The following is a 22,784-nucleotide window of genomic DNA, read 5'->3' as shown; positions in this document are numbered from 1 at the left end:
TCCTCGACTTAACCACCTCACCTCGTTATAATAAATCATTTCTCCACACTCACTTTCAATTTCTTCAAGCAATGCAACAAATTCTCGATGATTTAGAGTTCGTCCACAGATAAAGTTTACTGTTTTAGTTACTGTTTCCATAACATTATCCATCTGCAAACCTTTGGCACAAAGTGCTTCTTGATGAATAATGTATAGTGCAAAAATTATTCTGAAATTTTTTTTCTTTCACTATATTTCTTAATTTTATTGCTACTCCATTTTTTTTACCAACCATAGCAGCTGCACCATCACTTGCAAATCCAACCATTTTATCCCGACTTAATTTATATTTATCTATTATAGTTTTTATTTCAGAAAAAATATCATGTGCGCCAGTTTTTCCTTTCATAGGAATTATTTCCAATAATTCCTCAATTACTTCAAATTCATCAGTAACACCTCATACGAAAACGGCAAGTTGTGCTATATCTGTGATGTCAGTACTCTCATCAACTGCTATTGAGAATGCTGCAAAATCTATACTATTTTCTTTTAACTGACATTGTAAATCACTAGCGATTTCGTTAATATGTTCCGCTACCGTGTTGGCTGACAAACTAATATTTTTAAATAATTGTTGTTTGTCAGGACAAAGAAGTTCAGCAGACTTAATCAAACAATCTTTTAAGGAATTCGCCATCAGTACATGGTTTTGATCGTTTTGCAATTATGTGTGCGAGAGCAAAACTTGCGTGAACTGTTGCTTCACTGGATCTATTTGCTTCAGTAAAAAAATTTTGTTGTCGTTGTAAGCCAGATTTCAGAAACTAACTTTTCTTCCCTCAATTTGCCTTCCAACATTTCAAATTTTTCTTTATGATTTGTTTCGTAATGGCGACGTAAATTGTATTCTTTTGGAACTGATATTCCCTTATTACAAATAAAACATACAATTTTATTGCGCAAAACACCACAAAAGTACATAATTTCCCATTTATCTTGAAAAACACGTCCTTCTTCGTCCACTTTTCTTTTACTCTTTGTTAAAGACATGGCTTGCAGTTTAATCTCTTAATTAAAATAACTATTATAATTTTACTTACAACTTTAATTTAACAAGATGAATTTTCGTATGAAAGAAACACTCAAAAGTTATGCACAATTCTAAATGATAGGTATTGATATAATGTAGAATCTACATTATATCAATCTACAATACCTATCTTTTATCGTTAGATCTACATTGTAGACCTAACAACAAGCACAAATAAACAGGTTTTATAAGCCATACGTTAGTTCATCTCCATCTATATAGCAATATGAACTGTGCAGCTGTGATTCCAGCTAACCAACTAGTGACTGACTCAAGGAAAATATATATCAGAAGTACCAACTCAATAGAAAAAATCGGAAACACCAGAATACTGAAGCGCCACCAACTGTTGGCTGGTGAACTAAATTACCGATTGTACCGACGTGGGAAGTTCTCCCACCTTACCCCAGTCACGTGGCCTGGCATACAAGCATACAATGACAAAGACAAAGCCCCAACCTTTTCATTCTATCTCTTTTTCCTTCACGCACATAAGCTTAGCCCATATCTCTAAAACTATAAGCACCGTATTTACAACAAATACATAATTGAAATGTATTCGCAGGCCGTGTAAAATTGCTTCGGGGCCAGATGCGGCCCGCCAGTTTGAGACCACTGACATAACCCATATATTTGCTTGTTGCATAATTATTTCCAGCAGGTCTTGTAATCTTCATACACCACGTTTCACGCTGCTGTATATCCAAATGGAAGCAGTGCAAGAATCACTTTCAGCCTGCCTCTGGCTACTGGTAATCTATTACTATTACTTTATGGCAATAAAGTACTGCCATAAATTTCACAGTTGTATCACAGTATTAGTAATGATAAAGTTAACAAAGTAACATACCAAGTTTGAATTATGTGAAACTTTGAAATAGCCACAGTAAATCCAATGAAAACGATGTTAAATTTATTTAGGTTAACATCAAAAATTGTACTTGTATATATTATGTTAAAATAAATATTTGTTCCCAAACAATGTCAGAAATAGCAGGGAATACTTACCAATTGGAGGAGGAGGACGGATTAAAGCTGGATGAGGAAGTGGTGGTGGTGGTGGTGGTGGTAAATTTGGAGGTGTAGGCGCCAGATTGAAATAATTGTTTGTTAATTCTTCAGGAGGAGGAGGTAAAGCTGAAAAGGAAGCAATATAGAAAATAATTAAACATTAAAAAAATAATAATAAAATAAAATAATAATAAAATAATAATAAATATTCAAATGAACGAAGCTGAAATAAAAGCAATATTGTAAATAACAAACTTAAACAAACAAAAAAAAAACAATCCATATGTTTCTCTTCTTATCTAACAGTCTGATTCCCAATATAATTCATTCCATTCTTCGCTGTGTAGTTCTCAGCTTCTCTTCCATTCTTTTGGAGTGCCAAAGTTTCATTTCCATAAGTCATGGTGGGGAGTATACATTGGTTCATTATTTTATGTTTCAGACAAACTGGGATATTGCTCTTCAGTATTTGACAATATTTCCTGAATACTATCCATCCAAAATTTATTCTTCTCTTGACTTCCAGCCATTTATCATTATTACAGCTAATAACTTGCCCCAGATAAGTATATAACTCCACCTTTTTTTCAATTACTGCTCCTTCAATCATTATGTCCCTTTCTGTGGCATACTTGTTTATCATTACTTTTGTTTTAGCCATATTCATCTTTAGTCCAAAATCCTTACTAACTCTGCATAACTGATTTAAGATTTTCCTCTAATTCTTTGGGATGGTGGCTTATGACTACAATGTCATCTGCAAATCGTAAATGGTTTAGGTACTCTCCATTCACATTGACTCCTTTCTGCGACCAGTCTAATCTTCTGAAAGCTTCAGAGATATTGTGTCTCTTTTTCAAACTCTTTTCTCGATTTGAAATTTCCCACTGTCTTTGTCTAGTCTAATAAAGAAGGTAGCGTTCACATATATTTTCTTCAAAATCATAATATATGGAGTACCTATGCCTTGTCGTCTTTCCAGTGCCCGAAACATTGCCTTATGCTGTATGGAGTCAAATGCCTTTTCATAATCCACAAATGCCAGGCATAATGGTGTTTTATATTCATTTGCTTTCTCCATTAGCTGTGATATTACGTGAAGGTGATCCATAGTTGAGAATCCTGTCCTAAAGCCAGTTTGCTGTTTCAGCTGATTCTCGTCAAGTATTCTTTATAATCTGTTAGTAATGACCCTTGTGAACAACTTGTAGATGTGGGATAACAAGCTAATTGGTCTATAATTTCCAATTTCTGATTTATCTCCTTTCTTATGCAGCAAAAGTATGATTGAATTATTCTACTGCTTAGGCGTCACACTTTTTCTAATGCATTTTGTGAAGAGCCTTGCCATTTTTTGTGTTATGTCTCTTCCTCCCAATTTCTTCATTTTCTTCAACGCCTGTTCTACCTCATCAGGAAGAATATCGGGTATGTCGTATGTGTTGCTAATTTGTGATCCATCTTCCCCTCTACTGGCATCATTCCCTCGCTCCTTGTATAATTCTGTATAGTAGTCTTCTGCTATATGAATTATGCCTTCTCTGCTATTTATAAGTACACCATCGCTGTTCTTCAGCTTCAGTATCATTTGTCTTTCTGTATTACTGCTCATAGCTGCTGATTTAAGTCCTTTGTTTTACCTTAATGCTTGTTCTACTTTTCTTGTGTTAAATCTTATGTCCTCTCTGAGCCTCTTTCTAATGGCTTTGCATAACTCAGTATACTCAATTTTCTCCTTGTCAGTGTTTATCTTGCTCTTCATTTTTCGCCTTCGGTTCATCATAACAAGTGTTTCTTCTCTAAATTTTTCTTCTTTGGATTTCTTTTTCCCTATAGGTTTCTTGGGCTTTATCAATTTCAGAAAGTTGTAATATTCCTCATCGATATCTTGGTCCTGAGCAGTCTGCAGAAGCTCAAACTTGTCCTTAAGTTCCAGTACATACTGCTCTTTCTCGTCTTCTGTTATCTCAAAGACCTTCGTATTATTTACTCGAGTCAGATTTTTCATTTCCTTTCCTAAATCTATATCAAGTGTGCATCTTACCATTCTGTGATCACTTTCAACATTTAACTTATTCAGGACAGTAACATCATTCACGGTATATCTTTTGTTAGTGAGGATGAAGTCGATTTCATTAGTTGTTAATCCATTTGGACTCTTCCATGTCCACTTTCTGTTCACCCTTTTCTTGAAAAAAGTGTTCATTACTGACAATCCTCGAAATTCTGCAAATTCCACAAGTCTTTCACCTCTTTCATTTCTTTCACCAATTCCAAAATTTTCTATAGTTTCCCTTTTTGCACTGTTTTGTCTTTTTCCAACCTTAGCATTGAAGTCCCCCATAATAATAGTATAGTGGGTTTTCTGCTCATATAGAAGACTCTCAATTTTGGTGTACATTTTCTTCAACCTCTTCATCATCATGGCTCGATGTTAGTGCATAAATCATTATAACCTTTAGCTTGTACCTCTTAGAAATCTTGAGTATTAGTCTTGACATCCTTGGTGATGTACTTTTGAATTCCAAAATGTTGTTTTTTATATCTTTATGGACCAGAAACCCAACTCCACATTTGCTCCTTTCACTGTTTTCATTGGAGTACAGCAGATTTCCACTTGATAAACTTATAAGTGATTCATTTCTTCTTCTTGTTTCAGCCAAGCCGCCAATATTCCAATTTACATTTTCTAATTCCTTTTCCAGCTCTATTATCCTGTCTTCACTGGTGAGTGATCTTACGTTGTAACAGGCCAAGTTCAGTTTCCGTGCATTGCAGCCTGGTCGTACCAAGAGATTCTTAGCACCCTCTGCTTCCACTCATCCTCTCGCTGCCATAAGAGGGGGAGTGAAAGCCGCTGGAGACTGAGGGCCATTTGTTTTGTCATGCTGTCGGGTTTGGTCTTTTCCTCTTAACGCTGACCAGGCGTCTTGAAGAGAACCACTCTACATGTTCGTTGCTGCCAAAGTGACGCAACAGGGCTTGCCATCAAGAAAGTGTGCATGAGTAGATTTTAGGGAGGCAGGAAAACCGGACTTCTCCTAAATCTTCTATAATAGAAAGATATTGGATCCATCAGTGTTTTAGTTAAACTTCATTAAATTCAGATAATTATGCAGACCATGAATAATGATAGTTTGTAAATAAAATAATGTATTATGAGACTAACTTCCGTCTCCTTAAATACTACTTAATTTACTTCATGGCTGTTGATGATATAAGGAAAATTAAATTGGAAGTATTACAGTAAACCCCCGCTATTTGCGGGGGTTACGTTCCTGAGAAATGTCGCGAATACTGAGTTATGGCTCCCATAATAATAAAGAGGTTCCGTTCCAAAGTATGAAATATATAAGAAAAACTAGTCTAAAATTTTGTCTATATATGTATTATATGTACCTTCATAATATGACTGTGTATATAGACAGTACATAGTTAAATGCAAGCATATGGCATCGAAATGAAAATAAGAAACAAGTTAATATTAAATGTAATATTTATTAGAAATTTCAAACAAATCTTTCAAACCAGGGCCTTTGCTAGCTAAAAAACTTATCCTGCCAGTGCTATCACCAGTTTCGCTAAAGTGTTGATAAAAAGAGTTTTGCCTTTTCACGAATGATGAGTGAACTTAATGGAATTTTATTTTGAGTTCGGTCTTCTATCCACAGATTTAAAGCCTTTTCCATTTTTTTTTTCTAATTTAACATCACGAGTTACAGAGCAAATTTTTGAAGCAATTAGCGCGTTTTCACGGACACTACGGCGGATTTTTTCTTCCGATTTTTTGATTGATCGTACCGTTGACTCATTGATTTTATAATGTTTTGCCACTGAAGAGACACTTTCACCATTAGAAATTTTGTCTAATAACTCAATTTTATTCGCTAATGTCATCACCTTCTTTGATATTTTCACATTTCCCTTGTTATTCGTAGCCATATTTTTGTACGGGTAAAAAAGAATTATCCATATTTTTGTACGGGTAAAAAGAAAAATAGATTTATCACTTTTATAAGCATATCAATTTATAAATTGATAAATTAATTCAATTTATAAGCATATAAATTAAAAGCAAATGACCAAACCTTCCATGACAAGCGCATAACACATACTGAACAACGATTAGCGAGAAACATCCACACTCGCGATTTTGTCACCCCTCTCCCCCCACATACTGAGCGCGTTTTGACCGGTGTGCAAAACTTAAGGACTATTTCTATAGGTTACAAGTTCAAAATCAAACGAAACAGCCTGTGGCGATATTTGCATAACTGTGGCCATTCAGTAGAAAGCTGGTGCACATGCAAAAATTTGAATCGTGATGAGAGGGCTCAAATAAACAGATAAAAGCAGAAGTTCAGCAGTTATGTGCAAATTACCGAATGGTGAGCACAATTGTTACAGACGTTCAATTGGTTTCATACAGTGCTACAGGCAACGAAATGGCCAGTAGACAACATCTGGATGACTTTACCCGGAATTGAACAATTGGGAAGCTTGAAGTGCGAGGAGTGTGGCTGCAGAGTTCGGTATCGCCCATAGCATCATCTCACGTGCGTGGTCGGCCTTCAGAACGGCAGGTACAGCTGTTCAAAGAAACAGCGGCAGTCATCCACAAAAAACAATGCCCAATGACGACCGCTATATACTACTACAAACTAAATGTGTGAAAAACTTAGAGAGTAAAGCAACAGTAATCTCATTCCAAGAAAGTTTTGTTTTGTTTGTTTGTTGTTTGGTTTTTAGGAGCATTAGCAACTAAGGCCATATTGCTCCGGGATATGCGGTGGTCATTCCCTGACTTTTCCGCATCCTCCATATTTGGTGGCGACGGGCTCGAACCCTGGTCTAATCAAGAAGCGTGTGCTATGCACTGCTGCTCCTTCCCACCTGGCTACGGAGGCGCCATTCCAAGAAAGAACCTTAAATGGAAGCCATGAACAGTGATTACTAAGTAGTGGAAATCCCATCAAATAATAGACAACTGTACAATACCTTTAACACAGACAGGTGCCAAGCAAATTGAAATTGAATTTATTTTTAATTGTAGAAGAAACTATACTGAAACAGTATTTGATGAAAAAGGGAGGTATATAATTATTTAAAAGCTTATTATAAAAAACTTTTATTGCTTTGCTGAAAAGGATATGGTTGCTGCATATATTGGCTAATCTGATAGCTTGAATACAAATAGTACTTTTGTGAATTTTATTGGAAATATTAGATTGCCAATTTGTGAGGTAAATGACCTCAAAGTTAAAGTTGTTTCTTTTGTCATAAATGTTAATAAGATTAGTAACTTCATCATTGCAGAGGGTAATGTTCAGATCAAGGAAGTTGGCCATGCAATTATCAACATTTTCTTTATTGAGTTTAAGTTCAGAGGGGTAAATATCTGCCTCTAAGCGTTCAAAGTTGGAATTTAAAACTAAGATGTCATCAATCAACACAACGGAAAGCTAAAAATTTTTTATTGGGATTGCTAGTAAAAAATAATTCCTCATAGTAGTGTAAAAACAGATTAGAGACAAGGCTGGAAATTTGTGAACCCATGGGAACTCCAATAATTTGTTTGTATGCAAGCTTGCCATCAAAAATAAAGTTATTGAGAATGCAAAGATTAACAAGGTTGTCCCAAGTGCTTTCGTAAATATTAAGTTTCTCATGGTATTTGTTAAACAATTGTTTTAGCACAAATCCAGTAGGTTAAATGGGATGGAAAGTGAACAGGGTTGGAGAAATCAAAAGTTTCAAACAGATTGGTTATTGTTAATAATCCAGGTAGTAGTAAGGTTGCTGAAGATTGTTTTGAGCTGTCTGAAGAATTGTTAGCAGGGTAGGTAGCAGCTACTATTTCTGGAACTGGTTATGAATCTGAACCCTACAGGTTTTTTGTGGAATTTGGCAATCATATAAAGGAAGGGAAGAGTAGAGTTTTGTATTTTGGTGTGCAGTTTTTTATGTAAAGCTATAAGCTTTTTTATTGTTGAAGCGTTTTTTTTTTTTTTGATTTGGTAGTTGTTGGCGCATCGGCTTCTGTGGCCATATTGCACCTCCCAAGGTTTTTGCAGTACTTTGATCCAAGCCCGAGGCGGGAATCGAACCCGCGACCTTGGGGTTGCCGGGCAGGTACTTTACCCACTCGGCTAGCCCGGTCGGCCTTTTGTTGAAGCAGGATTGAGACTGCATGGTATGTATGTGGAGCTATTCTCTATTTCAGATTTTAGTTGGTTGAAGTAGAACTGTTTGCAAAAGATAGTAAAGTTGTTGGATGCTTTGTCAACTGGGGTGATAATAAAATTGTCCTGTAATTCTAAAATATATTTTTTCAGATTGCAGAATGGAGTGTAGTGGTTATTGTCAAGTTTGTAGGACTTGGCAATAGCTATTTTGTTGTCTTGACAGATAATAGTTATCCAGTTTTGAAATGCTTCGTGTGGAATGGTATATTTATAAGGAAGCTTGTTGGCAAAATGTGTAAGGTCTAGATATAGTTTTTTGTTGATGTTATTAAGATTAATTCGATTAATGGGTCTGAATTTGAACCCTTTACTCATAGCTGCCTTTAGGTTACTGTCATTTATGATGTTTAGATTTCCAGTTATATGTCCATAATGTTGATCCACAAAAGGAGCATAAACTGGATTATTGCAATGGCATGGGAGACCAGTAAGAGATAAATTACTTAAATTAGTGTAGAGTTGTTTGTAGTTGCAGATTTTTAAACCTAATGGAGGGTCATAATTGAAACAGTAATGTATATCAAATTTATAGCAGTTGTTGAAAGGCAGTAGGTTATTGTGTTTGTTAAGAATAGAGGACCAAGGTATATTGTCAAATCATTTATGGAGAAATATAATGTTACAATATTCAATGCAGTGAGAAGTAATAGTTCGATTTCTAAAGAGACAGATGTCTTTTATAATGTGTTTAAGCTGTATATTGATAAACTCGAATTTATGGCTGGATGAGACAAGTGCTTTAAGCACAGATTTTTTAATGCTAAAAAGGAATAGGTAAATTTATGCAAATCAAGTGTAGTATGGTCCCATGAACTTAGGATATTAGAGAAGTTGAATTTGATATTTTTATATGGTTTATGTTTCTTGCTACCACGAGCATGTCTGTGAATTTTGTTTTTAATATACGACTGAGGTTAAATAGTTTATAGATACAGTGCTCGGTGTTCAAGGATCTATTGCAGCAGATAATTTTATTAAAGAATTTACTGTATTTTGGTGTAACCAATTGCACCTGTTTAACCTCTACTTCACTTCCACTTTCGACTATCCCTTAAACTTCTCTTAGTTCAGGCACCATATGTACTTTTCATTTCCATTTTCACACACTTTTATTTATTTTACAAACCACACACACACACACACACACACTGAAATATTCCCCACCCCCAAAACTTGCCTTCTAAAATGTGAATGCATTTTATCGTCTGTAAAATATGGCATATAAAAATTTATTCTTCAACATGGAATTCCAAGTGATGGGTACTTGCAGAGCACCAGTTGAGAAACACTGTGTAAGAGGGTTAAAATAATTATATACATAGTAGACAGTTACAACTTAAGCTATACACTATTTTCTGAAATATTAACATAAACTCTTACCACCCGGTAAGCCAGGAACAGGTTCCAATTTTTTCCCTTCACCCTCTTTAGCTGAAAGAACTGGAGTTTTCGCCTGAGAGCGACCCCATTTAATAGTTAATCGCCGTCCACACAGAATTAATTTATTAAATGATTTTTCTGCAGCTAATTCTGCAGCAGTTCTGGTTGTAAACTGAATAAACGCACACTGCTGTTTTGCTAGTAGTGTTATACATCTTATTTCACCATATTGGTAAAAATGATCCCTGTGGGAAGAAAATAAAAACATGTAACCATTTGCAAATTAATTATGAAGTAACTCTATTCACATATATATTACAAATTTATAAGTTTTGTATATACAAAAGAAAACAGGTTATAATGCTCATTATATTATTACTATTATTACATGGATTTTACAGTTACAAGTAAAATATCCAATCAATCTTTGATTAGCAAGAACAAAAAATAAATAATATATGCAAAATAAATAAAAAATAAATAAATACTAATAATACTTACAACCTTAGTAAAGTATAAGAAATAAAAAATATTTCCTACATAGCTAGTTAATTTCAAACTTGACACTACCAGAAAATGCTGTTCAAAATGAGGGCATTTTAGGAGGTATCACACATTCTTTTTCCAAGAATACAATAAATTCAGAAATGCAGATTTAAAAAGTGTGATATGTTATAAAACTTGTTCTGGTGACAGATGACTTTAATAATGGTTAACTGCTGCTTATTACCTTAGGTTGTTTGCTTCGCGAGGGTTTAGTGTCAAACAATGTGAACTACAAAATCATTTTGTAGTAAACATTTTTGTAATTAACCAAGAAAAAGCCATTTGACATTTTCTTGGTTTACTGGAAATTTTCTTATAGCCCAAGCTAACTTGTAAAATATGAGAGCGATACAGCTGTGTGATACGATATGCACTGTTATTTGTATAAAGTAAACCTAAAGTTATCTCAAAACAAAAATGCAATTTTGTAGTTAACACTGTTTGACACTAAACCCTCAAGAATATTTCTGTGGCAATAGTTCCAAGAAAGAATTCTTTGTTTATGGGTTAATGCCAAAAGAAAAGGGATGATGAAATAGACTTCAAGGCCAACAGTGGCAACATGATCAATAAATCATCTGTTGACTACACTCCACATTTATATCATCAGTAAATTTTGATGTCAGATTATCAACAACATATTACCATATAATTAATGAACTCTTAAAATGGAACTGATGAACTGAGCACTTTTTTACATCTACTTTTATATAGGAATGTATCTTTAAACCAGAAGAATCCAGTGTTCACGAGAAATTAGTGTTTATGTGTACAGGTAACAACAAGGTGTCAGGAGTAGATGGGATTGTGTTATGTTTACATATCTGTGGAATATTATGGGACTCCATAGTAATAAGTACCATAAATGTATGCCACATCTAAAAATTTCAACTCATATATAACCCCAAACTTTTGCCACATCTATATCAACGCATCATAAATAATCAATCTATATCAAACTTCTCTATGACAGCAGCCAAACCTCCCAAAGAGCTTCCTTATTTATTTCACAAATATACATGGTCTCTCAGTTCTAATCTTGTTGATGTTCATTTCCATCTGCAATTTACCAAGCCTCACTTGCTTTTTCTGACAGAATTCAATTACAATTTCAGTCAACCTCCCCTCACCCCCAAGTATATCTTCTCCAATATTCCTTGTCAGACTTTCTAATCTGGTATCTCCTCTTCCCTATCTCTTTAGCAAATCTCTTTGTCCCATTGTATAAATTTCATTACATATTTACATCATTCTTCCAATTCTACAAATCACCCAGAACTTTGAATTTAATTCTTTAACATTCTCATCAATCTAACTTTCCTAACAGAGAAGTTTTTTTATTTTATTTTTTCTGAGTTTAATGTTCAAAACACCAGCTGGTTTAAATTTTCTAGTTTTTTTTTTTTTTTTTTATGTAAATCCCAAACACAAGAGGTATTAGAACCTACAGTACTTAGTACCGTGCTTGGGTTGGAGGTTGAGAAGACGAAAGAAGATATTTGTTGACATTGGACTTGAACTTCTGTAGACTGTAATTTTCAGGAAATACGTATGAAGGAAGGTTGTTCCAGAAAATGGCAGTTGAATGAATAAACGAGGAAGATGAAAAGTTGATTCTGTGAGTTTGAAGTTGGACAATAAATGGATGTTGGCTGGTGGTGGCACGTGTTCGGACTGTTTTGAAAGAGAGAGCAGGAATTATAGAAGCCAATTCGGAAGAACAGTGCCCATGGAAGTATCTGTACAAGAGGCCTGCAGCAGAAACAGTATGTCTATGAGACAGCGAGGGGAGAGACTCTGTTAGAGATGAATCATTAATTAACCTAACTGCCCTCTTCTGAATGGAATCAAGAAGCCTGAGAGAGGTTTTGGGGGCACCACCCCAGATGTGGGAACAATATTCCATGGCAGGGCGGATTTGCGATTTATACAGAGTGAGTAGCTGTTTGGAAGAAAAGTAATGCCGAGAGCGCAAGAGAAAACCAAGTTTTTTAGATGCAGAGGAAGCAATATTTGTAACGTGCTTGTGCTCTAGCATACTCTCCCCACCCCATCTCCTTATTTCACTACATCAGATTACAGCAAGCAGCTGAAAGCTAAGTAATATATGAAATGATAATGATTCATGGATTCTCAGAATATTTATTATTTATATGGTAGATTTATGAATTGTGATTCTTAAGCAACTTCAGTTGCATTTGTAAAAAAAATTCTGAACATCTTCAGTTACATTTGTAAAAAAAAAAAATAGTTGCTTATTTTATCATGTACTTTAATCTGTCAATGGTAAACTTCGTTTTCCATCTCTCAGCCCATCTGCTCAACTTTTCTAGATCCTGTTGCAGCAGTGTACTGTCATTAGTGTCATTAACAACCATGACAAACTTTGTACCGTCTGCGAACTTAGACATTAAGCCTGATATACCATCATCAATATCATTTATAAATACAGAAAACAACAATGGACCAACACTGAACCCTGAGGGACTCACTAATAACATTAGTCCACCAAGAGTAGTGTCCATTGATTACCACTCTCTGTCTTTTCCTGCTCAACCATCCCTTTATCCATAGTAGCAATCTGCCTCCAATGCCACACTTCTCCAATTTGTGCAGCAGTCTTCCATGTGCAACAGATCCAAATATATGATATCAAAGTTATTCTTTGCATCCAGTTCCTTTGTGACTACATCATAGTATCCAATCAAATTCGTCAGACAAGACTTACCCTTAACAAACTCATGCTGTGTCCGAGCTATAACTGAAGTTTTGTCTAAATGATCCTGCAATGCTTCTTTAACCAGTGACTCCATTAATTTCCCTTGAACAAAGCAATGCTTCTTTAACCAGTGACTCCATTAATTTCCCTTGAACAAAGCAATGCCTCTTTAACCAGTGACTCCATTAATTTCCCTTGAACAAAAGTTAAACTAACAGGTCTGTAATTAGCTGTGTGTCTCCCTTTGATCCTCCTTTGTGGAATGGGGGTCACATTTGCACATCTCCAGTCCATGGGTACCTCCCCTGAGTCCAGGGAAGCTCTCATAATTATGGCTAAGGGTTTGCTTACTTGCTTTGCCACCTCCTTTAATATAACTGGATAGATTCCATCCACCCAGATGCCTTTCTCATGTTAATCTTCAACAATTTCTCCTCCACTTTACTCTCAGTTATTACAAGATTATCTAGCTTACTGCCAGAGCTGAATACACGTCTGGAATTCCCCTCCCTGAATAACTCCTCATGTGTGAATGTAGAGGCAAAATATTCATTTAGTTTGTTAGCTACCTGAGCAGGATCATCAACAGTTCAACCATCGATATCAAGTGGACCAATCTGATTCATCCCCTTCCTTCTAGAGTTTACATAAGTAAAGAACTCTATGACGTTTTTCTTTACATCCTTTGCAAAAGATTTCTCGTAATCTGCCTTCGCCTGCCTAACCTCCTTTGTAACTTGGTTACAGACCAGCTTATATCTATCATAGGCTTCTGTGTCACATTTTAATTTATATGTATCCCATGCATTTTTCTTTTCTGTCACATGTCCTAATTAGTTCATCTGACATCCATTTAGACCTAAATCTTGAACAATATTTCTTTGTTGGTATGAAAAGTCTAGTAGCTTCCAAGATTAATTCTTTGAATGCTTCCCCCATATTGAATTTGCTGTTGGTAACACCATATAGAATTTAAATACTGTCTCAGACCACCATAGTCACCTTTTACTGAAGCAAAAACCCCTTCCCTTTACCCTTGATGGTAGTTACCTCTTTGAGTAAATCCCACTTCAGCACACTGTAATCACTGCCACTTAGTGGTTCCTTTATCTACAGACTCTTAATGCATGAAGAATCACTACTGATAATCAGATCAAGAGTATTACTCCCTCTAGTTGCCTCCCGAACATGCTGCAGTAGAAAACAATCATCCAATAAATCGACAAAAGCCTTGCTAGTGTGTGAGTGACCAACCCACAAATTCCAGTCAATCTCTGGGAAATTAAAATCCAACATTATAAGACACTCTGATTTACTGGCCAACTGTTTCTCTGCACAATTGCTCATTATACTCATCAGATTCATTTGGGCTATAACACACACCTACTCTCATTTTTCCTTTCCCAGTGCTTATGCCACACCAAACAGACTCAACATTGCATTGTCCACCAACATCAATTGGATGCACTTTCTTAGATTTTGTGTTTCTAACAGCATAACCCCTCCTCCCTTTCTGTCCTGTCTATCCTTTCTGTAAACACTGTACTCCCCAAATTCCAGTTCTGCACTGCTTATCTGTGTGACGCCATGTCTCTGATATCCCAACAATATCTGCCTTTGATGTCTTGACTAGCACTTCAAGCGCATCAAATTTATTAACTATACTCCTAGCATTGGTGTACATGCAAGTATACATGCACCTGTTTCTACTCTTAGTTATCCTAACACAGCCCATGTATTTACTTGTTCCACTATGACTCCCAGCAGTCCTGGAAATCTGCATTGCCTTGCTTTCCAGGCTGCTGCTCAATTGCATTTCAATAGAAGTAGTGCAAGAATCACTTTTACCTCTGCCAGCGGCTACTGGTAATCCATTAGTCCGTGTATCCCCCCAAGCTAGCAGTTTTCCCACCCACCTAACTCTGCCTCGATAGCATCAGCAAATATTCTTGCACCCTTTCTATTTAAGTGTATCTCATCCCTGTAGAAGCAGTCTCTCCTGTTAACAAGCACAGACCAGGCTGAGAAAAATTCTACCTCTTGAGCCATGCACAATCTCTCCATGGCCGAACTGATTGACAAGGCTCTCATCATATACTCCCTCGTATCGTGTCTGGGCAAAATTGCAGACGCTTTCAAATCCAACCCTAACTCACGGCTTTTTTTCAGCATTGACTTGTACTTGTTAAGTAATTCCGCCGGTCTCCTACTCTTAATATCATTAGTGCCAACGTGTACAACAATATCAAATGTAAAGTACTACATATGGGAAGCAGTAATCCCAGAGTAACGTATAAACTCTGTGGTACCACACTGACAGTGGTAGAGAATGAAAAGGACCTGGGGGTAATTGTGCAGGCAGATATGAAGTTTTCTAAGCAGTGCAGATGGTCTGCAAGAGTAGCTCATGGGGGTCTTGTCAATGATATACAGGAATTTTTCTAGCAGGAATAAGGAGGTGATTATCCCCTTGTATAAGGCAATGATCAAGCCACACCTCGAGTACTGTATATAGGTCTGGAGGCCTCATTTTAAGAAGGATGTAGACCTGTTGGAACGAGTACAGAAAAGGGCAACAAGATTAGTGAACAGAACAAAGGGTTGCTCTTATGAAGAAAGGCTTAAGTTTTGCAAATTACAGTGCCTGGAGACTAGGCACCTGCGAGGTGATCTGATTGAGGTGTATACAGCCTTGAATAGTTTCAGCATGCTCAATGCTGATGAAATTCTTCCTCTTGCTCAGAATAATCGCCTGAGAGGGCATAAATTCAAATTGAGGAAAGACAGTGGTAGGATAGATGTGCGGAAGTTTGCCTTTAGCCAGCGGATGGTTGATTGAAGGAACAAACTTCCATCTGCCCTTGTAGAAGTTGATAGCTTAAATAGATTCAAGGCAGAACTTGACAAACATTTGGATTGTGGGGATGGGTGAAATAAGGGTTTCTTTCTTTCTTTTTTTTTTTTTTTTTGGCTGATGTTATATAAGCTTGCTTTCTTGCATCATGTGCCCTTGCTAATACTAATGCCAATGCTAATGAACACAGTTGTTGAAACTCTAAATACATGATCGAGTCTCTATTTACTCCTTCCTTAAAGATAATGTTAGTGCAACAGCACTTAAAATTAACTGCAGGATTAGTTTATGCATGTAAGACATTTTGTAGAAGACTACTGCCATTACTGGATCTGTATACTGATCAAATCTTGCTGCATCTATAGTTTGGTACAAAAGTAATCCAACACAAGAGAGATGGGGTTGAACTTATCTTGCCAACTCCAACTTTCTGTGTAAGTGTTCATTTTATTTCTGTTTTCAGTGGCTTTCATTTTCTTGACATGTACCAATACTGTATGCCAAAAAAACAAAAGAACCATTGTTAATGCAATGTTATTAAGATTATCAGTTAAAGTGTCGTTAAATGCAAATCATCACTACTGGCGATTTTCATTTCATTATGGGAAGTGTAACACTGTTTTCGAGTGGGTTTGAATTCATCTTTCAGTTCTACCATACTCTCCCAACCCCATCTCGTCCATTTCATTCATCAGATTACTGTATTGTATGTAATCCTATGATAAAAGTATACTGCAAAATGATATTATGACTTCAAACAGTTAGGAAATTTATATGAAGGAGAGAGGTAAGATAAAATATTAACACCTCATTACAGACAGAATAATCTGATTTTTTAAATGCCTAATTTAAATTTTAAAAAAATATATGATATTAAAAACAAAAGAGCAGGCTTACTGGAGTTCTTTATCAGTAATTCTGTCTCCAAGATTACCAACGTATAGAGTTGTGATAGTTCTGTCCTCAGGTGGATCCAATTTTGGCATTGCTGCTGCTCTCCGCAGCAATTTATCTGCTACCGGATCACTAATACCATAATAACGATCCTTAATATTTTGATCTGCAAGGGGATCATCAGGATCTGTGGGTTTTTCATGTCTATAATAATAGAAAAACAAAATCATAAATAACTTATCTATTATTCTAGATGCCTCAAAATACAGAATGAGAGAAACATGCAGGCTCAGTTGCAAAATAGAATGTGAAAAACACAGCACATTAATGAAATATATACAAAAATTACAATATGTGATGTATCAGAGAAAAACAAAATATAAATAACTTATCTATAATATTTTACATCTCAGAATACAGAAACGAGAAACATGCATATTTGGTTGCAAAACAGGATGTGAAAAACACTGCATATTAATGAAAAAAATAATGAAATATATATTTTATATATAAACGTGCCAACGTGTGATGTATCAAAGAATAGAAATAATGTCATACAGTTAGGACAGCCAAATCCTTCAACTCTTTTGACATAAAACCATCTAACATGGAAGATACGGATTCCTCTTCATTCTTCAGAGGAATGAAGATTCTTCATTCCTCTCATCACTACATGCCTTTGAATTACTGGACAACTTGAGATTTTAACAATTAACAAAACATTACAGAGTCCATGAATTCAGAATATAACAGAAGAATAGTCTTTGATGAATGTTCTTATAGAAATCACTAAATTAGGTTCTCTTATTAGTATCTTGCTTGGATTGCTCATCTCCTTAAGTTGTGCTGCAGCTTCAGAGGTAATAGTAATAGTGGCATGTGTTGCAAGAAAGCAAGTGTATGAGCTTATGCAGCATCAGCCAAAAAAAAAAAAAAAAAAAAAATACAAAACAATTCCCTCCAAATGTCCATCCAGGCCCTCAAATTTATTCAACCTATCAACCTCCACGACAGATGGAAGCTTGTTCCAGCAATTAACCACCTGCTGGCTAAAGGCAAATTTCTGCACATCTGTCTTTCCTCAATTTGAATTTATGCCTCCTTAGGTTCGTAATCTGAACAAGTGGAAGAATCCCATCAGAATTCAGCATGCTCAACCCATTCAAGGCCATATTACACCTCAATCAGATCACCTCGCAGGTGCCTAGTCTCCAGCTGCTGCTGCTATTTGCAGAACTTAAGCCTCTCTTGGTAAGAGGATCCTTTCATTCCTCTCACCAATCTTGTTGCCCTTCTCTGTACACGTTCAAGCAAATCTACATCCTTTATAAAATGAGGCCTCCAGACCTGTACGCAGTACTCAAGGTATGGCCTGACCATTACCTTATACAGAGGGACAATCACCTCCTTTTCCTTGCTAGAAAAATTCCTGTACATCATTGACAAAACCCCATGACCTGCCCTGCCAGCCTGTCTGCATTGCTCAGAAAACTTCATATCTGGCTGCAAAATTACTCCCAGGTCTTTTTCATTTTCTACCACCTTAAGTGTAGTACCAAACAGTTGGTACGTTTCTCTAAGGTTACTTCTACCAATATGCAGAACTTCGCATTTGGCAATGTTAAACTTCAGTCGCCACTTCTCAGCCCATCTGCCCAAATTTTCTAGATCCTGTTGCAGTAGCACACTGCCATTACTGTCATTAACAACTCTGCCAACCTTTGTATCATCTGCAAACTTCAACACTAAGCCTGATATACCTTCATCAATATCATTGATAAATATACAAAACAACTGTGGACCCAACACCGAACCCGGTGGGACTCCACTAATAACATTTGTCCACGAAGAGCAGCACCCATTAATTACCACACTCGGTCTTCTCCCACCCAACCATCCTTTTATCCATTGTAGCAACTTATTCTTAATACCATTCTGCTGCAATCTGTACAGTAGTCTTCCATGCACAACAGTGTCAAAAACATTCCTGAAACCCAAGTATATGATATCAAAATTATTTTTTGCATCCAGTTCCTTTGTGACCACATCACAGTACCCAATCAAATTTGTCAGACAAGACTTACCCTTAACAAATCCATGCTGTGTCTGAATTATTGCTGCAGTCTTGTCTAGATGATCCTGCAATGCATCTTTAACCAGTGACTCCATTATTTTACCCGGAACAGAAGTTAAACTAACTGGTCTGTAATTACTCGTGTCACCCTTCGATCCCCCCTTTGTGAATTGGGGAGACATTTGCATATCTCCAGTCCGTGGGGATCTCCCCCGAGTCCAAGGATGCTCTTATAATTATGGCTAAGAGTTTGCTCACTTCCTTTGCCACCTCCTTGAATATAACTGGATAGATTCCATCCACCCCAGGTGCCTTTCTTATGTTTAACTTCGACAATTTCTCCTCCACTTTGCTCTCAGTTATTACAAAATTATTAATCACCCTGCTACAATTTGATAACCTTCTGCCATTTTCAAACCTTAATAATTCCTCATGTGTGAATGTAGATGCAAAATACTCATTCAGTTTGTTTGCTATCTGAGCAGGATCATCAACAGTCGAAATTATTTTTTGCATCCAGTTCCTTTGTGACCACATCACAGTACCCAATCAAATTTGTCAGACAAGACTTACCTTTAACAAATCCATGCTGTGTCTGAATTATTGCTGCAGTCTTGTCTAGATGATCCTGCAATGCATCTTTAACCAGTGACCCCATTATTTTACCCAGAACAGAGGTTAAACTAACTGGTCTGTAATTACGCGTGTCACCCTTTGATCTCCCCTTTGTGAATTGGGGATACATTTGCACATCTCTATGGGGACCTCCCCCGAGTCCAAGGATGCTCTCATAATTATGGCTAAGGGTTTGCTTAGTTTCTTTGCCGCCTCCTTTAATATAACTGGATAGATTCCATCCACCCCAGGTGCCTTTCTCATGTTAATCTTCAACAATTTCTCCTCCACTTTACTCTCAGTTATTACAAGGTTGGTTGGTTGTTGTTGGGTTTTTTTGGCGCAAAAGCAACTTTGGCCATATTGCGCCTATCTATTAATGTTTAGTGACAAGGACGTTTCTATTTCTTAAATATGATTTATATCTGGTCAAAATATCCTATTAATTTTAAATATGTAAATATATTTTCAATGTTGGAGTTATCGCCTAGGATTTGTGATAAGGTCAGAGAATTTTGGAAATTTATAGGGAGATGGAAGGCTGATTGTCGCGCCATGCGGTATTGTGGACATTCTATAAGGAAATGTTTTACAGTGAGTTGACAAGAACAGTGAAGGCATTCTGGAGGATTTGCTTTGGTGAGTAAATAGTTGTGCGTAAGATGTGTATGTCTAATGCGTAATCTGGATATAATGACTTCTTCATGGCGATTCTTGCGAAGACTCGATTTCCATGGCTGTAGCTCATGTTTTATTTGAAACAGTTTATTGTTTAATTCATTTTGCCACATTTGTGACCACTGATTGTGGAGAGACTGTTTTATGATTAGTCTGTAATCGGTATATGGAACTTTGCAAAACCTTTGGTTTATGTTTGTAGGATTCTTTGCTGCTTGATCAGCTCTTTCATTACCTTCAATGCCTGTATGTCCTGGGATCCAACAGAATTTTACTTGCCTCATTTTGCTTTTAAGTTTCACAAGGTGAGCTTGTATCTGATAGAGAATGGGATGTGATGGAGTCTGTCTTTGTTGGAGAGCTTGTATTGCACTCAATGAATCTGTGTAGATGAGATGTTTTAGAAGAGGGGAAGAATCTATGTATTTCAAGGCCATTTCTAGGGCGAATAGTTCAGCGGAATAGCTACTGCATTGGTTTGGAAGTTGTTGTGAGAGAACAGTGTCTGGAGATACCACTGCAGCACCAACTTTGGTGTCTGTTTCAGAGCCGTCTGTATATATATGAAGGTATTCCGAGAACTGTGATGCGTGGGATGCATGCATCTGTTTTATGTTGACATTTGCCAGAGTGCTTTTTCCCCATTGTTGAAAATAAGTGTCACAGTTTGGCGTGAAAGTGTGCCATGGTGGAATACTTATGCTATTTTCCTCGTGTACATTTTCAAAGCTTAGGCCCCATTTTGAGATTGTTTCTTTTAGTCGTATTCCGGCTGGTTTATTTACTGTGGGTTTATTGCTGTAGAGGATTTCCCACTGTGGATTGAAGAGATACTGCCAAGTAGGATGGTGAGGAAGACTTCGGATTTTAATTGCATAGTTTAATAGCAGCATTTGCCTCCGGAGATATAATGAGGGCTCATGAGTCTCTGCATATAAGCTTTGTACTGGTGATGTTCTGTATGCACCTAAAGAGATTCGTAAGGCACTATGATGTATGGAATCGAGCCATTTGATGACACTTGGTCTACACGAACTATACACAGGGGTCCATAGTCTAGTCTTGATCTGATTATAGCATGGTATAGGTGAAGAAGTGTAAACTGATCGGCTCCCCACTTCATTGCAGAAAGAACTCTGAGAATATTTAGTTTTTTTTTGACAAGTTGTTCGGAGGTATTTGATGTGTTCCAAAAAGTAAGTTTTTTGTCAAGAATCAGGCCAAGGAAACGTATACTATTTGCTAGAGGTATCAGCTGGTTTTCTAGTTTTATTTCTGGATCTAGATGCATTTTTCGTTTTCTACAGAAGTGTACAGCTATTGTTTTTTGTTCTGATAATCTGTAGCCATTGTTTTTAGTCCACAGTTCTATTTTGTTCACTGCGCTTTGTAATTGTCTTTCTATCATGTTCATGTTTTGTGAATGGCACGAGATAGTAACATCATCTGCATAAAGGAATGTTTCAACTGTTTTTGGCAGGTCTTTTATAATAGAGTTTATTTTGATGACAAATAAGGTTGCACTCAGCACTGAGCCTTGGGTACTCCTTCTTCCTGTGTGTATATTTTTGACAGATCATTTTGGTATTTTACCTGGAAGGTTCTAACTTTCAGAAAATTTTTTACCAAGAGTGGTAAGTTTCCTCGCAAACCAATGCTGTGGAGATCTTTAAGAATGCCGTATCGCCAGGTAGTATCAAAGGCTTTTTCTATATCAAGACTGATCATTATTAGATGCTCATTCCTTAGAAAAGCATTGCGGATATTTACTTCTGCTTTTATCATGAGGTCCAGAGATGATCTGTTTTTACGAAATCCGTATTGAGTTATGTTAAGTACGTTATATGTTTCCAGAAACCAGGTTAATCTGTTGTTCACCATTTTCTCGAGGATTTTCCCAAGGCAACTTGTTAGCGCTACTGGTCGATAATTTGTAGGGATCGTGTGATCTTTGGTTTTGGTAAGGCAATTATAAGGGAGTAAAGCCAGGAATTTGGATAGTAGTTTTCTGTATAAATTCTATTGTATAGCATAAGCAATGCCTTTAGAGATTTTTGATTAAGTTGTTGAATCATTTCATAGTGAACTCCATCAGGTCCTGCTGCACTCTTCCTAGACTTAGCCAGAACTTTTTGTAATTCTTCTATGTTGAAAGGTTGGTTATATGGGAGTTTTTGGTTGGTTTTAAAATTTAGTCTGTATTTTTCAGCTACAGTTTTAGTTTTCTGAAAAGATGGAGTATATGCCGATACTGCTGATATATTTGCGAAAGTAGTTGCCAGTAAGTTTGCGATTTCCTTGGGGTTTGTTATCTCCTGTCCATTCCAGATTATTAGTGGAGTTGGAACTGAAAGAAATTTCCCATTTAGTTTTCTGATTTTGTTCCATATGACACGGGTATCTGTATTTTTGTTAATTGTGGAGGCGAAACGTATCCATGATTCCTTTCTACTTTTATGCTGGAGATATCTAGCTTTGGCTCTGGCTTTTTTAAAATTTATGAGATTGATGAAAATGGGATATTTTCGGAAGAGATTCCAAGCTTTGTTCTTCTCTCTTTTGGCCATACTGCATTCTTCATTCCACCATGCTGTGTCATGTTTATGGCATTTTCCAGATGACCGAGGAACTGTAGCTTCAGCTGCTATTAAAATTTGGTTTGTGACATGAGCTGTAGCATTGTCTATGGGCTG

The 22,784-nt window shown here is 36.5% G+C and overlaps 1 protein-coding gene across 1 annotated transcript in view; it reads right to left on the bottom strand.

Moving 5' to 3' along the window:
• The window catches only part of LOC150081487 (pre-mRNA-splicing factor RBM22), a 115,424-nt gene that overhangs the window by 17,792 nt on the left and 74,848 nt on the right, over positions 1–22,784 (bottom strand). The window contains exons 6-8 of the mRNA XM_090379322.1: positions 16,728–16,928; positions 9,712–9,956; positions 2,084–2,212 (exon numbers count right to left, since the gene is read on the bottom strand). Of these exons, the coding sequence (XP_090235448.1) occupies positions 2,084–2,212; positions 9,712–9,956; positions 16,728–16,928 (575 nt within the window). The remainder of the gene's footprint in view (positions 1–2,083; positions 2,213–9,711; positions 9,957–16,727; positions 16,929–22,784) is intronic.

This window comes from Mastigoproctus giganteus, chromosome 8 (assembly GCF_048544385.1).
Source record: "Mastigoproctus giganteus isolate SK-2022 chromosome 8, ASM4854438v1, whole genome shotgun sequence".
In the NCBI taxonomy this organism is placed as follows: Eukaryota; Metazoa; Arthropoda; class Arachnida; order Uropygi; family Thelyphonidae; genus Mastigoproctus; species Mastigoproctus giganteus.
This window is presented reverse-complemented; position numbering and strand designations above follow the sequence as displayed.